This window comes from Ostrinia nubilalis, chromosome 16 (assembly GCF_963855985.1).
Source record: "Ostrinia nubilalis chromosome 16, ilOstNubi1.1, whole genome shotgun sequence".
NCBI lineage: Eukaryota > Metazoa > Arthropoda > Insecta > Lepidoptera > Crambidae > Ostrinia > Ostrinia nubilalis.
Window position 1 is genome coordinate 15512275 of NC_087103.1, and position 19719 is coordinate 15531993.

Consider the following 19719-nt stretch of genomic DNA (forward strand, 5'->3'; position numbering starts at 1 on the left):
GCTACTATCAATTTGCATGCTTGCAAATGTTACATGACGACAATCAGTTCCTTATAATAATTTTTAAATTTTTATGACTAGAAGCAGGCATATGATTTGTTTGAAAGTTTATTGAAGTTCTATAATAATGAAGCTTTCTAGCCCTGCGAGACAATGATAATTAATTCTTACGCAGTATTATGTGACCACTTGGAGTTTGTTTATTTATTTATTAGGTGGGTACACTAAGAAAGTCACAACATATACAGTTCATACATTTTAACATGGTTTAACACATGATGCGTATATGACCTCAATTACAGGACACAGCATTTCTTTTTGCAATGTTAAGGTACTTGTACACTACAAATTGTGGATTGACTATCAAGCAATTTTGTTCAAGTTAATTTATTTACTCCGCATTAATAATTCCGTTTTAAAGATACTGTAAATATTGTGTTGAAATTTTCAAAATTATCATCTCCACAGACAGTAGACTGTGAAATGAATTTATCTCTAGAATAATTTAAGACTGGAAATGCTAACAGGAACTTTCATTGTGACATACCCCATGATAATATTTGTACTACTTATAGTGTTACACTGTGATTTTTTGCCATTATTTAGTACCTATCTAGCAAGATCTGGTACATTCTGCCGGAATTGTTATGTATTATTTTCTATTCGATTGCTAATTTTCCATTAACTATTAAACAAGAAACGAAACCAAAACATCATATTAATGAGACTCGTGCACGGGTGTAGTCCAACTGTCATTGATAAATTACACCAATGTTGTTGAGCCGGCTACTGTAGACCATGTTAAACGTGGAAGGGTTCAGTTGCAGGGAGGCGACACGAGCATGCTGCAGCCGCCGCTGCCGGCGCCGGCCAGCGCAGGTGAGTCCCGCCGCCGCTCGCGCTCCGCCAGGTCAGACGCACCCGGGCGCGGGGCGGGCGCGGGCGCTCGGCTCGTGTTCACAGTAACAGATCCATCCGAGCGGTCACCTCACAGACGCTCTATACTGTGAACGAGACGCGCCCGCGCCGGCCCCGCGCCCGCCTCACCCCGCAGTAGGCCTAACGCGCCGCGTGCTCGCTGTTGCAGACGCAGCCCGCCGCCGCCCGCCGCCGCCGCCGCGCCGCCCGCCGCGCCCGGCCCGACGTTATCTCTTAGTTCTCTCGAAACCGTCCTCAGTGATCAGTGTTTCTGCTTTCTGTTTCAGGCTAGATTTGTAAGTTAGGTTATTGCTAAGCGCTTAGGCGTCGCCGCGCCGCCTGCGACTCCGGCCCCGGCTGCACCTCCGGTCACAATGTACCTACTTCATTATTGCATCGTTCCCCGAGCGCCAGGCGCGTGAGAGGCCGCGGCTGCTCCGCCAGCGTGGACGGGCATGACCGCAGGGACCTGAGTGTTTCGGCCCGGTATTGATGCGACTCTTGAAAGCGGGGCTCGGTTATTTCACCAGAAATCGCGACGTACCGTCTTCTAGATTATCAGGTGTAATTGTTGAAATGAGACGAGTCCCAATATTTTGCGAACGTTTTTTGATGTTGCTTTTCGATGACTAGTAAAATAATCGAGCCTTATTTTTTTAGTGTCGTATCAGTATTTGGACGATTGCCTGTTTGAAATTTGAACGTTTGAAAGATTTGACAGTTCGATGCTAGATCGGATTCAGAATGTCAGACAGGAGCAAGTATGTGATGAATCACAAACTCGTCCCGGCTAAAGCCTGGGTTGAGATGCCGCAATGAGCGAGACGAACGGCTGTGCGTGTGACTGCGTCCACTCCGCAATGGCATACTTGCGCGTGCGACCCGAGATGACCGTATCCCCGTATGTTGCAGGAGGCTTTCTGGCCGCTCCGATCTACGACCTGCAGCAGGTCGGCGACGTGTTCACAGGTGAGAGCCAAAGTTAGTTATCGACCAAATTATTTTTTGTTTTTGACATGCATTTACCTAAAGTCTGAGAGCATTATAAAATCTTCTTTGCTGTATTTTTTTTCTTTTGTTGAATTTAGCTTGAATGTGTATAAAATTGAGTACAACATTGACGTTATCTTCTCAGTCGTAACCACAGTCCCGTGTCGTGCTCAGGTCCGGGCGCGAAGTGCTCGACGCTGCCGGCCATCCTGGGCGGCTCGCTGCCGCGGCTGTCGTCGGAGCAGGCGGAGGCGGTGGCGCGCGCCAAGAAGTACGCCATGGAGCAGAGCATCAAGATGGTGCTGATGAAGCAGACGCTGGCGCACCAGCAGCAGCAGATGGCCTCGCAGCGCACGCAGGTGCAGCGCCAGCAGGCGCTCGCGCTCATGTGCCGGTGCGTACCCTTACACCTCTGTACTATCGTTCGTTCGTTCGTTTCAGCCAAATGAAGCACGTCACTACCTTGTTTAATATACCACGCAATCTTGTATACCCATTCTTATAAGATACACCATACAAGAATGCATGGTAAATTCAGTGAACTGCTCCTGAATCGAATGTACCTACTACTACTATTTATATTTATTTATATTAACCGGCAGACAGTGGTGACTGAGTTTGTTGCGGCGCTTCTTCTCAGCACTTGCCAAATGTTGGTCTCGAAGCGCTGGTAGGGTAAAAAGATTATGAGACATGTAGAGGCTCCTTAAGAGCAAAATGACGATTTGTAAGAACTATTTATTAGTCTAAACAAATAAATAATTTTGACTTTGACTTGACTTTGACGTCCACTGCTGGACAAAGGCCTCCTCCAAGGTTTTCCATAATGAACGGTCCTGCGCCGCCCGCATCCAGGCTCCTCCCGCGACCTTTACCAGATCGTCGGTCCACCTAGTAGGAGGCCTGCCCACGCTACGTCTTCCAGCCCGTGGTCGCCACTCGCCACTCTGTACTATGTTACAGCGATATTATGTTCGATGATGAGAGCGATAACCGTTGAAGGCTCCCGCTTCGCGCTGGTTGAACCTGTGACTCGAAAGCTGAAAAGATCTGAATTCCCCTGACGTGCGACGTTTCAAACGTCCTTGACGATCGCAGATTTACTATTGTTTTCCATCTCCAGGGTGTACGTGGGGTCGATATCGTTCGAGCTGAAGGAGGACACGATCCGCCAGGCGTTCCTGCCGTTCGGGCCGATCAAGTCCATCAACATGTCGTGGGACCCGGTGACGCAGAAGCACAAGGGCTTCGCCTTCGTGGAGTACGAGATCCCCGAGGCCGCGCAGCTCAGCCTGGAGCAGATGAACGGCGTCATGCTGGGCGGCAGGTCAGTGCTCCAGAAACATCGACGGGCTTATTACAAAAACTTAAATGCAAATACATGTTGAATTGACATTTAGTATGGAAATTAATTAAATTTTAAACCTGTCTTCAATTTGTGTTTAAAGTTAAAGCAATTATTTTCTCTCATTAGTATATATTTATAATTCATTGGCCCCTTCTTATTATTAACGATAACCGATAATAATTAGTTAACGATCTTTTGGATACTATTTATTGTTTTTGTCATGTAATGATATAGACTCATAAAAACTAATTCGTCAAATAATTATGTAATGTTGCTTTCCGTACAGAATGGTATTTTACTGTGCTTATAGTGAATACTAATAAAGGAATAAATGATGAATAATGTAATGAATGGACTCTGTTCCCAGGAACATAAAGGTGGTGGGGCGGCCGTCCAACATGCCGCAGGCGCAGGCCGTCATCGACGAGATCCAGGAGGAGGCCAAGCAGTACAACCGCATCTACGTCGCCTCCATCCACCCCGAGCTCACCGAGGACGACATCAAGAAGTCAGTGCCCCGCGATACTCAACTATGTTTGATGACATCGATATCTTCGCTCGAAGGAGCCAGTGATTAACTCACATATTGTGCAACGTTTCAGCGTGTTCGAGGCGTTCGGGCCCATCACGTACTGCAAGCTGGCGTACGGCGCGTCGGCGCACAAGCACAAGGGCTACGGCTTCATCGAGTACGCCACGCTGCCCGCCGCGCTCGAGGCCATCGCCTCCATGAACCTGTTCGACCTCGGCGGCCAGTACCTGCGCGTCGGCCGCGCCATCACGCCGCCCAACGCGCTGGCCGGCCCGCCGCAGGCCTCCGCCATGCCCACCGCCGCCGCCGTCGCCGCCGCCGCCGCCACCGCCAAGATACAGGTCAGTGCCGCCTCCGCCGTGCCCACCGCCGCCGCCGTCGCCGCCGCCGCCGCCACCGCCAAGATACAGGTCAGTGCCGCCTCCGCCGTGCCCACCGCCGCCGCCGTCGCCGCCGCCGCCGCCACCGCCAAGATACAGGTCAGTGCCGCCTCCGCCGTGCCCACCGCCGCCGCCGTCGCCGCCGCCGCCGCCACCGCCAAGATACAGGTCAGTGCCGCCTCCGCCGTGCCCACCGCCGCCGCCGTCGCCGCCGCCGCCGCCACCGCCAAGATACAGGTCAGTGCCGCCTCCGCCGTGCCCACCGCCGCCACCGCCAAGATACAGGTCAGTGCCGCCTCCGCCGTGCCCACCGCCGCCGCCGTCGCCGCCGCCGCCGCCACCGCCAAGATACAGGTCAGTGCCGCCTCCGCCGTGCCCACCGCCGCCGCCGTCGCCGCCGCCGCCGCCACCGCCAAGATACAGGTCAGTGCCGCCTCCGCCGTGCCCACCGCCGCCGCCGTCGCCGCCGCCGCCGCCACCGCCAAGATACAGGTTAGTGGTCCGCCGCCTCCGCCGTGCCCACCGCCGCCGCCGTCACCGCCAAGATACAGGTCAGTGCCGCCTCCGCCGTGCCCACCGCCGCCGCCGTCGCTGCCGCCGCCGCCACCGCCAAGATACAGGTCAGTGCCGCCTCCGCCATGCCCACCGCCGCCGCCGTCGCCGCCAAGGTACAGGTCAGTGGCCCGTCGCCTCCGCCGTTTACTTCGCGAAGGTACTGTAATAAAAAAAAATATGCTCAATGTCATTAACAATATGGTGTAGTTTAGCTTGTCTCAAGAGTCGAGCACCATTTTGTTGACAAACGTCAGTGATCGGTACTGCGCCGAAGCCATAGGGCTGACTTCGAGCTTCCTACCTTCTTGCACAAGAATACGCGTGCGTGAGTCAATGCTCGCTCGTATGTAAGGCCTTGTCGATAAGTGATCCTGTGAGGTGCCATCGCGCTTGTTTTATTTTCGATGTAAACTCGCGGAGATGAACAGGCCTGGCTCAATGCACAGGCCTGTCAATCACTTGAAACCTATAACAATGCAAGCTAACACGATGTAACTGTGCGTTGCAGGCGATGGACGCGGTGGCGAGCAACGCCGTGGCGCTGGGGCTGACGAAGCTGAACGCGCTGGGCGTGTCGCCGGCCGCCGCGCTGCCCTCGCTGGCCGCCGCGCTGCCCGTGGCGCTGCCCGCGCTGCCCACGCTGCCAGTCACGCTGCCTGCCGCGCTGCCCACGCTGCCGGTCAGTGTAACTCCTCCTCTAGGGCTAGATGGCGCTGTGTAAAATTGTGAAAAAAAAAATAGGCTTCTAAAAAAAATTTTGTCCATTAATTTTCATATCAAAAAAATATTAGACCCGTATTATGTATTTTTAATTGTCAATCAAACAATAATTACAAAGTTATGGTGCTGTTAGGTCCCTGATCTGTTAAGGGAATTCCTGACGTTAAACAGCGTCAGCGGTTTCCCCTTCCAAGAGCTCGCCCGCTTCACGGGCTCGCGATTCCTGACTCGCCAGTCCGCCCCGAACCTTCTCAGTGTACGGCTGCCCAAGGGTCCCACGATTAATTTGTATCTAAAGTCAATAATAACCTTGTGTGTTTTAAAAGTGTTTTTTTTAAAACCCTCTCACGGTGGGACCCCGTAACATTTGGTGGCAGCGGTGGGATCCGAACATCCCCCAGTGCTTTCTATCCGGGTCACGCGTTACATTTATATTGCGGACTGACTACCATCTCCGTGCCGTGCACAACCATCGTAACCGTGCCCTGTGAACCCATCTGTGTGTGTATTGAATTTCTCCATCTTCGTCGCCTCATCCCTGCCCTGCGCGAGTACATCTCATCAGAGCGCGTCGGGCCATTGTTGCCTACATACTCGTTCCCGCCAAAACATCGCAAACCGCAGCAGCGGTTCTTCCCCGCCGAGTCGCCTCAGCCCGCACAGTGAGCCATTCATCGCAACCTATCGCGCCGAGCTACGCAGCCCCACACAACGGGCCATTCATCGCAGCGCAGCGCGAGCACCAGAACAACACTCCATTGTCGCTGCAGAATGCCGAACGTCATCGGGTACATCGCGCTGCTAACAACATTGTAGTGAGTCCTTGGTCATTGTTCACTGTGTTTGCTATATCTAGATCCTTTGTGTGTAATTGTAACAAAGGGCTAAAACAAACCCTTCTTTGTATCCATTGTTAAAATCATAATGCCAAAACCTCCCAAGAGTGAGGAAATCCCTGCGTTATCGATTGACGTCCCGGAGTTCCAACCTGCTGAGTGCCGATCGGCCCCTGGTTCACCAACTTCCGTCCGAAAGACCCGTTCACAAACCCAGGTCCCCAAAATGTCCAGCGAAATGGACCTTGGAATCTTACTTAAGTTCATTAAGCCATACGACGGAAACCGGGAGACACTAAACTCGTTTCTAGTTAATTGTAACAATGCATATGACTTGGCCACGGAGTCCCAAAAGGACATCCTCTTCAAGTACATATTGTGCCAGCTTCAGGGCAAGGCCGAAACGGCCTGCTCCATCAAAGAATTTGAATCTTGGGACCAATTAAAATCTTTTCTTAAAACACAGTTCTCTGAACGAAAACATTATGCTCATTTATTAATGGACCTGCAAGAGTGCCGCCAGGCCCAAACTGAAAACGTTTCTCAATTCGCCCTTAGGGTGGAGACCTGCCTGTCACAACTGTTGACAGAAATCTCTCTCTCCCATTCAAAACAAAAGGAGCTCGCTGGTCGCACGGCGGCCATGTCCGACCTAGCTCTGCATCACTTCGTGATGGGTCTCCTCCCTAGAATATCAAACATTATTAGGTGTCAGGCCCCGAAGTCGCTTAACGAAGCCATCAATATGGCCATCTCGGAGGAACGTATTCAACAATCCATATATAAGAGGACTATTCCTCAACAGGAATCCAAACCCAACATCAGGCGACCCAATAACGGGAACAGACAAAATAACACACAGTCTAACCAAAACCCAAATCAAAATCAAAGTTCCAACTCCCAAGGCTTGTTCTGTCGGTATTGTAGAAACCCGGGACATGATATCAAAGATTGCCGAAAGAGGCAATATGCTAATTCTAAAAATCGCGAACAGCCCTCCTCGTCCGGGCCTCCCGCGGGATCCAGCACGAGCCAGCAGGCTCCCCGACGTGCCTTCCACGTCCAGGAAACACTGGACGAGGAAAACGAGGCCGATTACGAACAAGACGAGGCTTTAAACGAATAGTGGGCTCACGACGGTGTCTCGCGAAGCCCAGCCTCACAAAAAAAACCCAAATCCGACACCAGCCAAATACGTAAGGACCCTACGGGTGACCGGCCCCAAGCGAGTGCCTTACCTTCCAATTCCATTCCGGGTAACCGGATCGGCGCAGTAACGCCACCTCTCAATTCCATTCCGGGCAACCGGATCGGCGCAATAACGCCACCTCTCAATTCCATTCCGGGCAACCGGATCGGCGCAATAACGCCACCTCTCAATTCCATTCCGGGTAACCGGATCGGCGCAGTAACGCCACCTCTCAAATTCATTCCGGGTAACCGGATCGGCGCAGTAGCACCACCTTCCAATTCTATCCCGAGCAACCGGGCGTGTACAGAGGTATCCCCGTCTAATTCCAATCTCGAAGTCTTCGAAATAAATCTCGACACAACGCAGAAGTTGTTACCCCATATTCTAATCGAATCACAAATAGCGGACATCCCCATTACACTCCTGGTAGACTCAGGATCCGCCATCTCCTTATTAAAGGAGTCCTGCATCCGGAAAAACCCGAAACTCACTAGGGAACCGGTCAACTTAAAGGGAATCGACCCCGGCGACTCGACAACCCCAACGTTAGGTCATTTCCCGTTGAAACTCAGGTTAAATGACAAAAAGGTCGTTCACCACAAATTTCACGTTATTAAGAATATAAACTTACCCTACGATGGGATCCTCGGTACTGACTTTTTCACCAAATTTGGCTGTAGTATAGACTACACCAAGGACACCATAAAAATAACAGGTGTCAATTTAAAACTCCATTTCCACGAGCCAGTCTACTTGATCCCTCCCCGCTCCGAATCGGTGATTGAATGCACCATCCAGAACACCAATCTTAAGGAAGGGATCATCATAGACCAGCACATTTCTGAATCCCTTCTCGTGGCCAACTGCATCGTAAAGGTAAAGGAAAACAAACGTATCAACATCACAGTAGCCAACACGTCTGAGTCCCCAATCAAAGTAAAATCCAACCTGAATTTCCACTTGCTACCCCTGTATCCCGATGCCATCCAGGCACCCACCAGTACTTCACGAAACGCTTCTAAACGTACAAAGGAGGTATTAGCCTCCCTCAGACTCGGTCACTTAAACAAAGAAGAGACCGAGGCCATAACGGAACTCTGCTCTCAATACTCGGATATTTTTCACCTCCCAGAGGACCAATTAACCTTTACCACTGCACTGGACCATAAGATCAAAACTACAACTGATGACCCAGTCCACACCAAATCATACAGGTTTCCAGAATGCCATAAACGAGAAGTGGAATCACAAATTGACCAAATGCTCAAACAAAATATCATCGAACCTTCCTCGTCCCCATGGAGCTCTCCTATATGGATTGTTCCCAAGAAGCTGGACTCACAGGGGAAGAGGAAATGGAGGGTCGTCATTGATTATAGAAAACTGAACAATATAACGATAGGTGAAACCTACCCCATACCTCAGATCCACGAGATCCTCGACCAATTGGGGAAAAGCAAGTATTTCAGTACCCTGGATCTCACTTCTGGGTTCCATCAACTCCTCATAGATCCACAAGATGCACCCAAAACCGCTTTTTCTGTCCCACAGGGGCATTTCCAATTTAACAGGATGCCGTTTGGCCTCAAGAACGCTCCTTCCACATTCCAGAAGCTCATGAACAACTGCCTCTCTGGCCTGCAGGGGCATAGGTGCTTCGTTTACCTTGACGATGTTGTCATCTACAGCTTTGACCTGGAAACCCACTGCGAGAACCTGAAAAGCGTGTTCGACCGGCTGCGAGCCTTCAACCTCAAACTCCAACCCGACAAATGTGAGTTCCTTCGCAAAGAAGTCGTCTATCTAGGCCACATCATCAACCAAAATGGAGTCCAGCCTAATCCCGACAAGGTCCGTGCAGTCACCGACTTCCCAACTCCTGGGTCCCCAAAAGACATCAAGTCCTTCTTAGGGCTTGTCTCATATTATCGTCGATTTGTTGAAAACTTTTCTAAACTTGCAAAACCTCTGACATCATTACTAAAAAAGGATGTCCCATTCAAATGGCAGAACGAACAACAGCTGGCTTTTGACACACTAAAGGAGAAACTCGTTACTGCCCCAATTCTGGCCTATCCAGATTTCACGCAACCTTTCTTACTGACCTGCGATGCCTCCAACCACGCAATCTCTGCCATCCTGTCGCAAGGTCCAATTGGACAGGATCGCCCAATCGCTTATGCGTCCCGCACCTTAAACAAGGCAGAGTCCAACTATAGCGTCACGGAAAAGGAATGTCTCGCTATAGTCTTTGGCACCAAAATATATCGACCTTACCTTTACGGAAACCGATTCAAAATTCTTTCCGATCACAAGCCATTGCAGTGGCTCTTCAACAGCAAGGATCCCGGCTCCAGACTTATCCGCTGGCGCCTGAAATTGGAAGAATTTGATTACGAAATCCACTATAAGAAAGGCAAAACAAACACCAACGCAGATGCGTTGTCACGGTTCCCCGTTCACCCTGTCCTACCGACCGAGGAACCTACACCTGAAGGGGAACCAACGCAATCTCCTCCCGCAGAACGAAACCTCCCAGTAGATACCTCTCCAGCCTTTAGCCCAATAACTCTGGAAGACCTCGATGTCCAGCTGCCATTCAGCCCAATTGATATCGATAGCAATGACCTTCCCTCTATCGGGCTACTCGAAGACAACGACCTACCTTCGATCAGCAATAGCCCAGGGAGTGAACCGATCCAACTGGAAAACGACCCGGTACCTACCTCCTCCCCAGGTGCCCCTGTACCAGCACCTGCTCGACCCACACCTGATCCAAGTCTCCTGTCCGGGGATTATTCTCACCTACTCAAAATCATGACAAACAAGGACAACATCCTTAACACCCAAGTTGTCGAACACAACGAAGCGCTTACCAAAAGTACATCCAGAATCATCCTGATTCCCACATCTATCGATTTGGACGAATCAAATCCCTACCTGCAAGAGATTTTGGGTGATATCCCAACCGAATCCCTAAACTTCGAGAGAGAACTCTACTCTTACTACAAGTACGAGTCAAATAATAAGATCTATTACCTTCTTTTTACTAGGGTTAATCACTTCGACGTCGCATCGTATCCAGAAATCCTCAGAACAATCAAGAAGGCCCGTGATTCTATCATGGAGGCCACTGATGTGCATGACATAGCCATCTCAGACTTCAGAAACGCTTTCGAAGTCCATTCCTTCATTAAAATCTACAATATCATCTTGTACCTTTTCCACAATACGAACCTTGTAGTAAATATTTATCACAATAACATCCAGTACCCAACACCAAGCGAGATTAAGAAAATCCTGTTTGAAAATCATGACATTCCCATAGCAGGTCACTTGGGATCCGCCCGCATGCTTAGTAGAATCAAGGAACAATACTATTGGAAGGGTATGCGCTCAGACATAGAGAATTATGTTAAACAATGCAAACAGTGCCAGGAGAACAAGGCCCTCAGGAAAGTAAACCGCGCTCCCATGCAGATTACCAGCACATCCACGGCGCCTTGCCAACGTATATCACTAGATATCGTTGGACCTTTACCTGAATCCGGCCCAGCCAAGCTGAGGTTCATTCTCACCATCCAGGATGACCTCACAAAGTTCTCCTCTGCTTACCCAATCCGCAGCACTACTGCTGAGGAAACCAGTGAGTGCCTCCTGCATTATATCTCTATTTTCGGCATCCCCAAAATCATCCTCACCGACCAGGGAACAAACTTCATGTCAGAACTCTTCAAGAGAACCTGCGAGTTCCTTAAGATCAAACAACTCTGGTCCTCGCCGTATCATCCGCAAACCCAGGGTGCACTTGAAAGGAGCCACTCTACTTTGAAGGAGTACCTAAAATCATATGTAAACGAGGATCAAAATAATTGGCCTCGCTATGTATACACGGCAATGCTCGCTTATAATACAGCTACACATGCGACAACACATTACACTCCTTACGAGTTGATGTTCGGCTCAAAGCCATTCATACCTAACTCAATCTTCGACGACAATTCTCAAACAACATATCCCGAATATGTTCGTATGCTACAAAACCGGCTTAAATACTCACGTGAAAAAGCCCTAGAACATATCCAAAAATCTAAAACCACATCTAAAGCCTATTACGACTCGCACAGTCGCCCAGTCCAATATAAGGTAGGCGATTACGTGTACCTGAAAAATCACCTCCGACTCCGTAAGGCTCTATCGCCACTATGGAAGGGCCCCTACAAAGTCGTAAAAATTCACGGAAATAATACACTCTCTTTATTAATAAATCGCCGACATATAAGGCACCACTATGATCAGGTCAAACCGGCAGAAGTCCAGGGGAACCTGTAATCATAAAATAAGGATTAGTTAAGATAAAATATAATAGGCTAGATATAGACAATATTATATTATACATGAAGAAGTATAATACACATATTAAATATAATAAATTAGTATAAGAAACATCGATAAAACACACATGCAGTAGATTCGTATAACTAAATATATATATATATAACAATAATATATATATTAATATAATAAATTAAATATATAATTTAACATAAAATTTAAAGAAATAATTACATGCAAGTAGCATAAATATAACTAGCAAATAATTAATTAACTTACCTCGCTTTCAGCGCCTCTCTGGAAGTCCATGCCAAACGGGAATATATACAGCCGATCAGAACAAGCCCAGGACTTTATTTCGACTACCTAGGGGAACTTAGAATTAAGAACGGCCAATTAAATGTTTTAATACCAATAGATATATCACACGTGAGTCCTCACATAGCAAATATAAAATCAGTAATAGAATCCGCCGAAAGATTGTGTAATCAAATGGGCACATTAGAACCGTCAGAATGCAACAGCGTGCTGGAACCTCTGGCAATACTGTACCATAACATGGTGCAGGATTTCACGTCAATCTCCCACCTTCTGGAGAACAGAAGTAGAAGGAGTGCATGGATAGGGGGAGGCGGAACAATCCTCAAACACATCTTCGGAACTTTGGACGAAGATGACGGCATTAGATACAACGAGGCAATAAAAACTGTACAAGGCGACCAAAAGAAGCTAGCTGCATTAATGAAAGAAAATATCCTTGTCACCACTTCAGTCATAACGGCATTTAACAAAACTTTGGACAGGATCAAAATTAATGAAGCTAACTTAATCACAGCTATCGACAAGCTCTCCCTCGGTCTACAGAACATATCCATTAAAACCGACGAATTACTAATCCGAAATTATGCAGACCAGATTCTAATAAAATTAGAAACAGCTATTTTACTTCTATCATTCCAGATAGAAGACATAGTTGCAGCTATCCTTTTCAGTAGCCAGAATTTATTACATCCATCCATTCTAAACCCCCGTAAGTTATATCAAGAGCTTGCCGAAAGTTATCGCCACTTGCCCGATGATTCCAAATTACCGATTGCATTAGATTTAAGCTCGATCCATTTCATTCTAAATATCTCTAAGATAGCTAGCTATTATATAGATAATAAGATTATTTTTGTACTACAAATCCCTTTAGTTTCAACTAAGGAATTTATGTTATTTCACGCTATAGCCCTACCTACACCTCACAATTCTGTTAAACTCGATTCGTTTAGCCTGATCATACCAAGTTCAAAGCTTATAGCAATGACCAAGGACAAAATGCACTATTGTAACTTAGAAAACCTCAATCAATGTGTAAACCCCACGGTAACCGACTACGTTTGTGACGTCACCAACGTGTACGCGTCGGACGCTAAACCGTCATGTGAAAGTGAACTCATGACCAAGGTCATCAGTGAAATCCCAGTGCAGTGTGCAACAAAGTTCATATACGGAAAACTAGACATATGGAAAGCTATCAGTAATAATAAGTGGATATTTGTACAAACATTACCCAATAAGATATCTATAGATTGTATTAAGACAAAACTGTTTGAGACCAGTATCTCCGGGACTGGTATCATCTCAATACCAAGTGGTTGCACAGGCTATTGCCGTAGCACGACTCTTTTACCCGGAAATATTGCAATCAACATCACATCACCTGTTAACATACCAGATTTTAACCTCATTAATGATACCTGCTGTAACTTAATTAGATTCAATCAATCCATAAGTAAAGTATCCCCTATTGTACTACAAAATGTAGATCTCGATAACTTAGACCAAGAAAAACATAAACTTTTGGAGACTACCTCAAAATTAAACAAAATAATCGAAGAACCACATATAATCCAATATGGGACACATTACTCGATTACTACAATTATTATCAGCATCATTATTATTATCTACATTATATATAAGATATACATTATATGTAAAAGACGACTACCCGGCAGCAGCCTTAAATTTCCTAAACCCCGAACCGTCGTAAATCCACCACCAGTGGCACCTTCAGTGCAAGACATTGAACTTGACAGACTTGACCAGGAAGTCATACAGTTGCCCAGTATCAGGTCCAGGATTTAACCCAGGAAACCTCCTTTTCCAACTAGGAGTTTCCCTCTTAAAGGGGGAGGTGTTAGGTCCCTGATCTGTTAAGGGAATTCCTGACGTTAAACAGCGTCAGCGGTTTCCCCTTCCAAGAGCTCGCCCGCTTCACGGGCTCGCGATTCCTGACTCGCCAGTCCGCCCCGAACCTTCTCAGTGTACGGCTGCCCAAGGGTCCCACGATTAATTTGTATCTAAAGTCAATAATAACCTTGTGTGTTTTAAAAGTGTTTTTTTTAAAACCCTCTCACGGTGGGACCCCGTAACAGTGCGTTGAAGTACTGCACGACTTCACAAAGTGCTGCAGTTTTAAACACTCATTACCCAAGTAACATTTTACTCCATTTAAGAGTTCAATAGTCGTTCACATGTACTCCACAAGCTGTGTATGTCAGCTGTATACGAGCTGTATAGCTTGCTATAATGCTTTTATAGAACCAGTTTGGGCACAAATTAGACAGCTTTAAGTTCACTATGGCTGTACATTAGCAGTATAATAGCATTATAATAGCAGTTTAAGTAGTAACATCGTACTTAAGGCTGACTTACGGCACTATATGGGACGCAGTGTGAACCATACAACGTACGTGAGAACAATAAAGAGTAACAAGTGGCTAAATGCACAGCTTTCAAAGTTATAAAGTCCGACAAAAGTACTCCAATGCTACCTAAAGTTCACGTGTGTCTTAAATTATTTCCACATTTTAATATTAGTTTGGTATTTGTACGTGAGTGCCAAGAGGGAAACAACTCGGGCGGATAATCATTTATGCAAATAATAACACGGGTTTTAAATACTTAATAATGTTAATGCCATTGGGAATGCAACTTTATCGTGAAATGTATACATATTTACAGCTAAAATATTTACGCGCCTCTGTAAAAACGCGATATTCATTTTAAAATATTTAAAACTGGCTGAGAGGAAATCTACAATTTTCAGTTTTTGATATTGGATTGGCATTATAATTATATTACGGTAATTAATTATAACATGAAACCAAAACTCAATCGCTCTATCTGCGAATTTTGTGATAAATCTGCATTAATTTTGGAGATTTATTTGGTAAATATTTTAGGTTATGAAGAACAAAATGGTGGAAATGAAATACGGCTATGTGAACTGTTATAACTCCAATTTAATGCGGTGAGCGTATATTAGGTTCACATGTGTTCTGTTAGAATGCTGTTATCTATATGAAGTTCCACATTTGTACCACTACAGCGCTAATGTCTATAAATTTATTCTAATGTGAACTTATGTACAGCTTTAAGATGTACCTAGTTCAGGTCAATTGTGTATCTTTAATTCTTTCAAATACTGAAATTTTAGAGATCCGCAATAAAAATTATTAATGTCCGTTAAATCGCCTAGCCCAGGTACTAATAGTCAAGTATGAATACCTAAAGCATCAGACGGTAGTGTTCCCGGTTTAAATTCGTTTATTATGCTTGACAATTTATTCAAAGCGGAATGAGGAATACGATTTTCAATAGCCCATGTTCTTATTTTTTTTTGCGAAAGGTTAAATAATTGTAGAAATCAAAATGGTATTCACTATCACAAGAACTGCAATCATCACACTCTGATATCTGGTATATTTTGAAGGGAAATTTCAGGTTCAGGCATAATATTTTCCTCTGCATCATGTACAGAACCACCATGAACAACTAAAAACAGGCTTGGGGAAATGTGTAATAGAATATCACATTCACATTCGTGTTCAGCTTAAAGCAAATAAGAGTAGTACTTGTGGACAAATAAACTGCTATTGATGTTAATGGACAACACATATAGTCCTTTTAACAGCCTACAGTGTACATGCGAACCATTGAAACACTTTTGTACAGATAGTAAAAAAAGGTTATTTTAATTATCACAAACAAGTCCTACTACAGCTACTAGCTGTATAACAGTCTAAAACAAGTAAACATAACAGCCTTTGGCTTTATAAATGACCACGTGTGTTCTATTAAAATGCTAGCTCTATAACATCGTACAAGTAGGCCGTTAAACAGCGGTTGCCGTATCTCTACCCTCCTATAATGCTCTTAGTCAGATGGCTGACTAAAGGATAGTTGTTAGAGTATTATAACACCAACAATCGTATAAAAGTATAACTCTACACTAGTCTACACTAATATAAGTCCCTTAGACAGGTATAGGTGTAATTAATTGCAATAATACAGCTTATACATCACGAGTGAACTGTACTAATGCTTTAAGTACACATTGGAACTAAATGTGAACTCTTAAATGGAGTAAAATGTTACTTGGGTAACGTCACGGGCCTTTTCTTTTGAATTATGGCGCGATTTATCTCTTTAAATTTTCATTTCTTTGAAAAAGTGAAAAATACGTGTCGAGTATTTTTTGATAAGTTAACTGACGGACTAATAAAAACTTGCTTATTTACCTAGGAAACATCCCTACTCTACCTGTAGCACTGTCATCTGTATGCCGCCATGAGCGTCAGACTCGTTCTCGTCTTCCTTTATGAAGCGTGGTATTCAAAAACGAAAAGGAACGAAACGAAAATCTAAAATGTTTTTATTATAAGCTAAAAAGTGATTCAAACGCTATTATTTTTCAAAGCTATTTGTACCGTGAGAGAAGTACATCTAAAGAATGCTAAATGATATACTGGAGATTGAGATAGTTAAGAGTTTATTGCTATATGTCGTAAATTACAATGTTATGCTAATGCTAAGAATGACGTGTGATTGCTATGAATGCGATGAAAGCACTGATTTATTGAACGGAATTAGAACGTACAAACGGCGGAATTGCTGACGGAATGATTTGAGTGTAATACAATATGTACACCGTACACTATTACTGAAATGGCTTACAGGTCTAAATGAATGTGTCCATTTCCAGAGCATAGCGGGAGGTCTCCCGGCGACGATCCCCGGCACGTTGCCGCTGCCGGGCGCGCTGCCCGCCGCGCTCCCGCCGCCCGCCGTCATCCCGCCGCCCGGCGTCGTCATCCCGCCGCCGCCCGTCTCGCAGCGCCTGGTGAGTCGCGCCATATCAATATTCATTTGACGCCCGATTCCTATATTCAATCCTTGTCCAAACCCGGATTTCAAGAGTCAAAGGACATCATCCACGTTTCATACATTTATGGTCCAAAATCAAAAGTTTTCCCGCGTGTCCCGCCAACAAAAAAAAGTGCTGTATATTGACAGAATACGTCTGCCTTAGCATTTGTAAATTCGAAAATAGTTTTTCGAAAAAAATAAGTATTTATTTATTAGGTACCAACATTGTTACATAACAATATGTACACTTAAAACCGAACTGTTCCATGCACACATAAAAGACATTTAATCATAATCAGTAATAGTAAAATTTTGATTGACATGACTTATCTTATAAGTAGGTACCTACTTACTTACTACAAATGCAAATTATGTTCCATTTACTAAAAGAAAAAAAACGGTTACCATAGCTCAATCTGACACAAACAGTTGAGACGCCACAAAGGAGTATAGTTTCCTTTTATACTGTGTTTGGGAGTAGTGCAGGAGATCACTTTCGGTGGCACCAGTGGCCTCGTAGAACCTGTTATATTCAACGCAGAGTCTATTAACAACATTTTGTACATGTTCCAGGGCGGTCCCGATCCGGGCGCGGCGGCGCTGGTCGGGGGCGGCGGCGGCGGGGGCGCGGGCGCGGAGGGCACGCAGCAGGCCGCGCTGCAGCGCAAGCTGCTGGACGCGTCGCCCGACACGCTGCAGCAGCAGGAGTCGCTGTCCATCTCCGGCCAGTCGGCGCGCCACCTCGTCATGCAGCGCCTCATGCGGCGCCGCGCCTCGCGCACGCTGCTGCTCTGCAACATGGTCTCCGCCGACGAGGTCGACACCGCGCTGCACCACGAGATACAGGTCGGTGTGACGTCACCCGGGCTCCGTCTCCGGCGGTCGGCGCGCCACCTCGAGCGTGTGACGTCACCCGTGCTTCGAGACGAATATTTTTTTAATTCTTTGTACGATATTTTCAGCAGATCGGTGCCACGTAAAACTTTTGTCTTCAAACTGTTTGCGTTTTGGACAAAACTCGATACCCAACCTATGATTTCGACGATAACGTGACGATCTCGATTCTCCAAATTGGTTTCGTGCTAACATTTCTCATACTTAGTTCACTTTACGTCACGTTCACAGAGATGCTGTTTAAGTTATCATACTAAATTTTTTGATAGCAATGAGGGTTTTCGCGAATGAGAAATCCGCCAGATGGCAATACGTAGACGCGAGGTCCAAATGCTGCATGATTGGTTATTTTTGACATGACATTGACACATATGTCAAAATCCACCAATCACGCAGCAGTCAGACCCCACACCCACGTTCCGCCATCTAGCGGATCTTTCATTCGCGAAAACCCTCATTCGAATACGCAAACGATTCGAAATCGAAAATTTTTCGCTTTAGAGGTACGACGTAAAATTTTCTTGAATATTTTATCTGGTAGCGATAGTTTTGACGTAAGTTTTGCTTGCCGCAGGAGGAGTGCTCGAAGTGGGGCCGCGTGGAGCGGCTCGTGATCTACAACGAGCGCCAGAGCGAGGACGACGACCCCGCGCACGCCAACGTCAAGATCTTCGTGCAGTTCGCCGACCCCGACGGTACGTCCCTCGCCGCTCGCCGGTCACCGGCCGCTTGACATCTTTATGCTATTGCTCCACCTGCGTCTTAGCGCATTTGGACTTTGAGGGAAACCGTTCTATTACGATAATGAATTCGTCGAATTATGGTGCGTCCACACTGGGCGAACGGGCTCGCGCGGCACGCTGGTCATCCTGCTCACCCTGCTCTTGCGTGAGCAGGATGTCGAGTTTGCCGCACGAGTCCGCCCCCAGTGTGGACGCACCATAACAAATGAATGTTGTTTGGCGACCTAATTATTCAATTCTTTTTTTTTTTAGTTCATGTCAACTTTTGACGGCATTATACTCAAATCTTGCCTATGCACATGCCTTATTTAACGCGTAATACATTAAGATTTTTACATCAACGCAGGTGGAGCAGTAGCATTAGCAAATTAATATACCGAAAATGTTCAAATTCGTGATACATACAGGATATTTGATGTTTAAACGATAACAATACCTATAACAGAATAATAATTATTATTGATGGGATTGCTACTATGTTACCTTAATTTCGAGTTTCCGATATTTTGGCATTGCAAACGCCATGATCACGGAGTAACCATGATGTTATTGTTGAGGTAGTGACCGTGTAAGTTTAAAACAATGTAATGCCTATAACATTTTATGTGTGTGAACATTAATGATTGACATGAAAATTATTTCATTCCATTAAATTGAATACTGAATTAAATGTGGTATATTGCAGAGGCGCGCGCGGCGGCGGGCGCGCTGCACGGCCGCTACTTCGGCGGCCGCACCGTGCGCGCCGCGCTCTACGACCAGGACCTCTTCGACCACGGCGACCTCTCCGGCTAGCCTTCATACTGCTCCCCGCCCCGCCTCCCGTAACTTAAGACAATAAATATAAGCCATCACTGTTACTGCGCGTTTCACTGCCCACGTTCTCGTTCGTTCGTTTCAGCCAAATGACGTCCACTGCTGGACAAAGGCCTCCCCCAAGGTTTTCCACAATGCACGGTCCTGCGCTGCCCGCATCCAGGCTCTTCCCGCGACCTTTACCAGATCGTCGGTCCACCTAGTACGTACTCACTAAATATTTGCTCCCGTTGTCGCCACTCCTCCGATAGATAGGAACAA

At 46.3% G+C, this 19719-nt stretch overlaps 2 protein-coding genes across 2 annotated transcripts; both read left to right on the top strand.

Annotated features, from left to right (window-relative positions):
* The first annotated feature begins 1300 nt into the window (after window positions 1-1300).
* On the top strand, window positions 1301-19502 carry LOC135079576 (poly(U)-binding-splicing factor half pint). The gene is made up of 10 exons (XM_063974229.1): window positions 1301-1887; window positions 2083-2302; window positions 3032-3235; window positions 3624-3764; window positions 3859-4129; window positions 5232-5402; window positions 16842-16979; window positions 17579-17851; window positions 18474-18594; window positions 19328-19502. Exons 1-10 carry the CDS (start codon window positions 1734-1736, stop codon window positions 19435-19437), a joined length of 1803 nt encoding a protein of 600 aa, XP_063830299.1. The 5' UTR covers window positions 1301-1733; the 3' UTR covers window positions 19438-19502.
* LOC135079489 (uncharacterized) lies at window positions 6184-13939 on the top strand. Its single transcript, XM_063974146.1, has 3 exons — window positions 6184-6258; window positions 12097-13328; window positions 13857-13939. Exons 1-3 carry the CDS (start codon window positions 6215-6217, stop codon window positions 13937-13939), a joined length of 1359 nt encoding a protein of 452 aa, XP_063830216.1. The 5' UTR covers window positions 6184-6214.
* Window positions 19503-19719: the final 217 nt, after the last annotated feature.

Bases quoted from the DNA above. Each gene is read 5' to 3' on its own strand.
- LOC135079576 (XM_063974229.1), top strand. From the start codon at position 1,734: ATGAGCGAGACGAACGGCTGTGCGTGTGACTGCGTCCACTCCGCAATG. The intron at 3,765-3,858 runs GTCAGTGCCCCG...GCAACGTTTCAG, and splicing joins ACCGAGGACGACATCAAGAA to CGTGTTCGAGGCGTTCGGGC. The intron at 16,980-17,578 runs GTGAGTCGCGCC...TACATGTTCCAG, and splicing joins CGCCCGTCTCGCAGCGCCTG to GGCGGTCCCGATCCGGGCGC.
- LOC135079489 (XM_063974146.1), top strand. From the start codon at position 6,215: ATGCCGAACGTCATCGGGTACATCGCGCTGCTAACAACATTGTA. The intron at 6,259-12,096 runs GTGAGTCCTTGG...CCTCGCTTTCAG, and splicing joins GCGCTGCTAACAACATTGTA to CGCCTCTCTGGAAGTCCATG. The intron at 13,329-13,856 runs GTAATAATAAGT...ATCCACCACCAG, and splicing joins AGACATATGGAAAGCTATCA to TGGCACCTTCAGTGCAAGAC.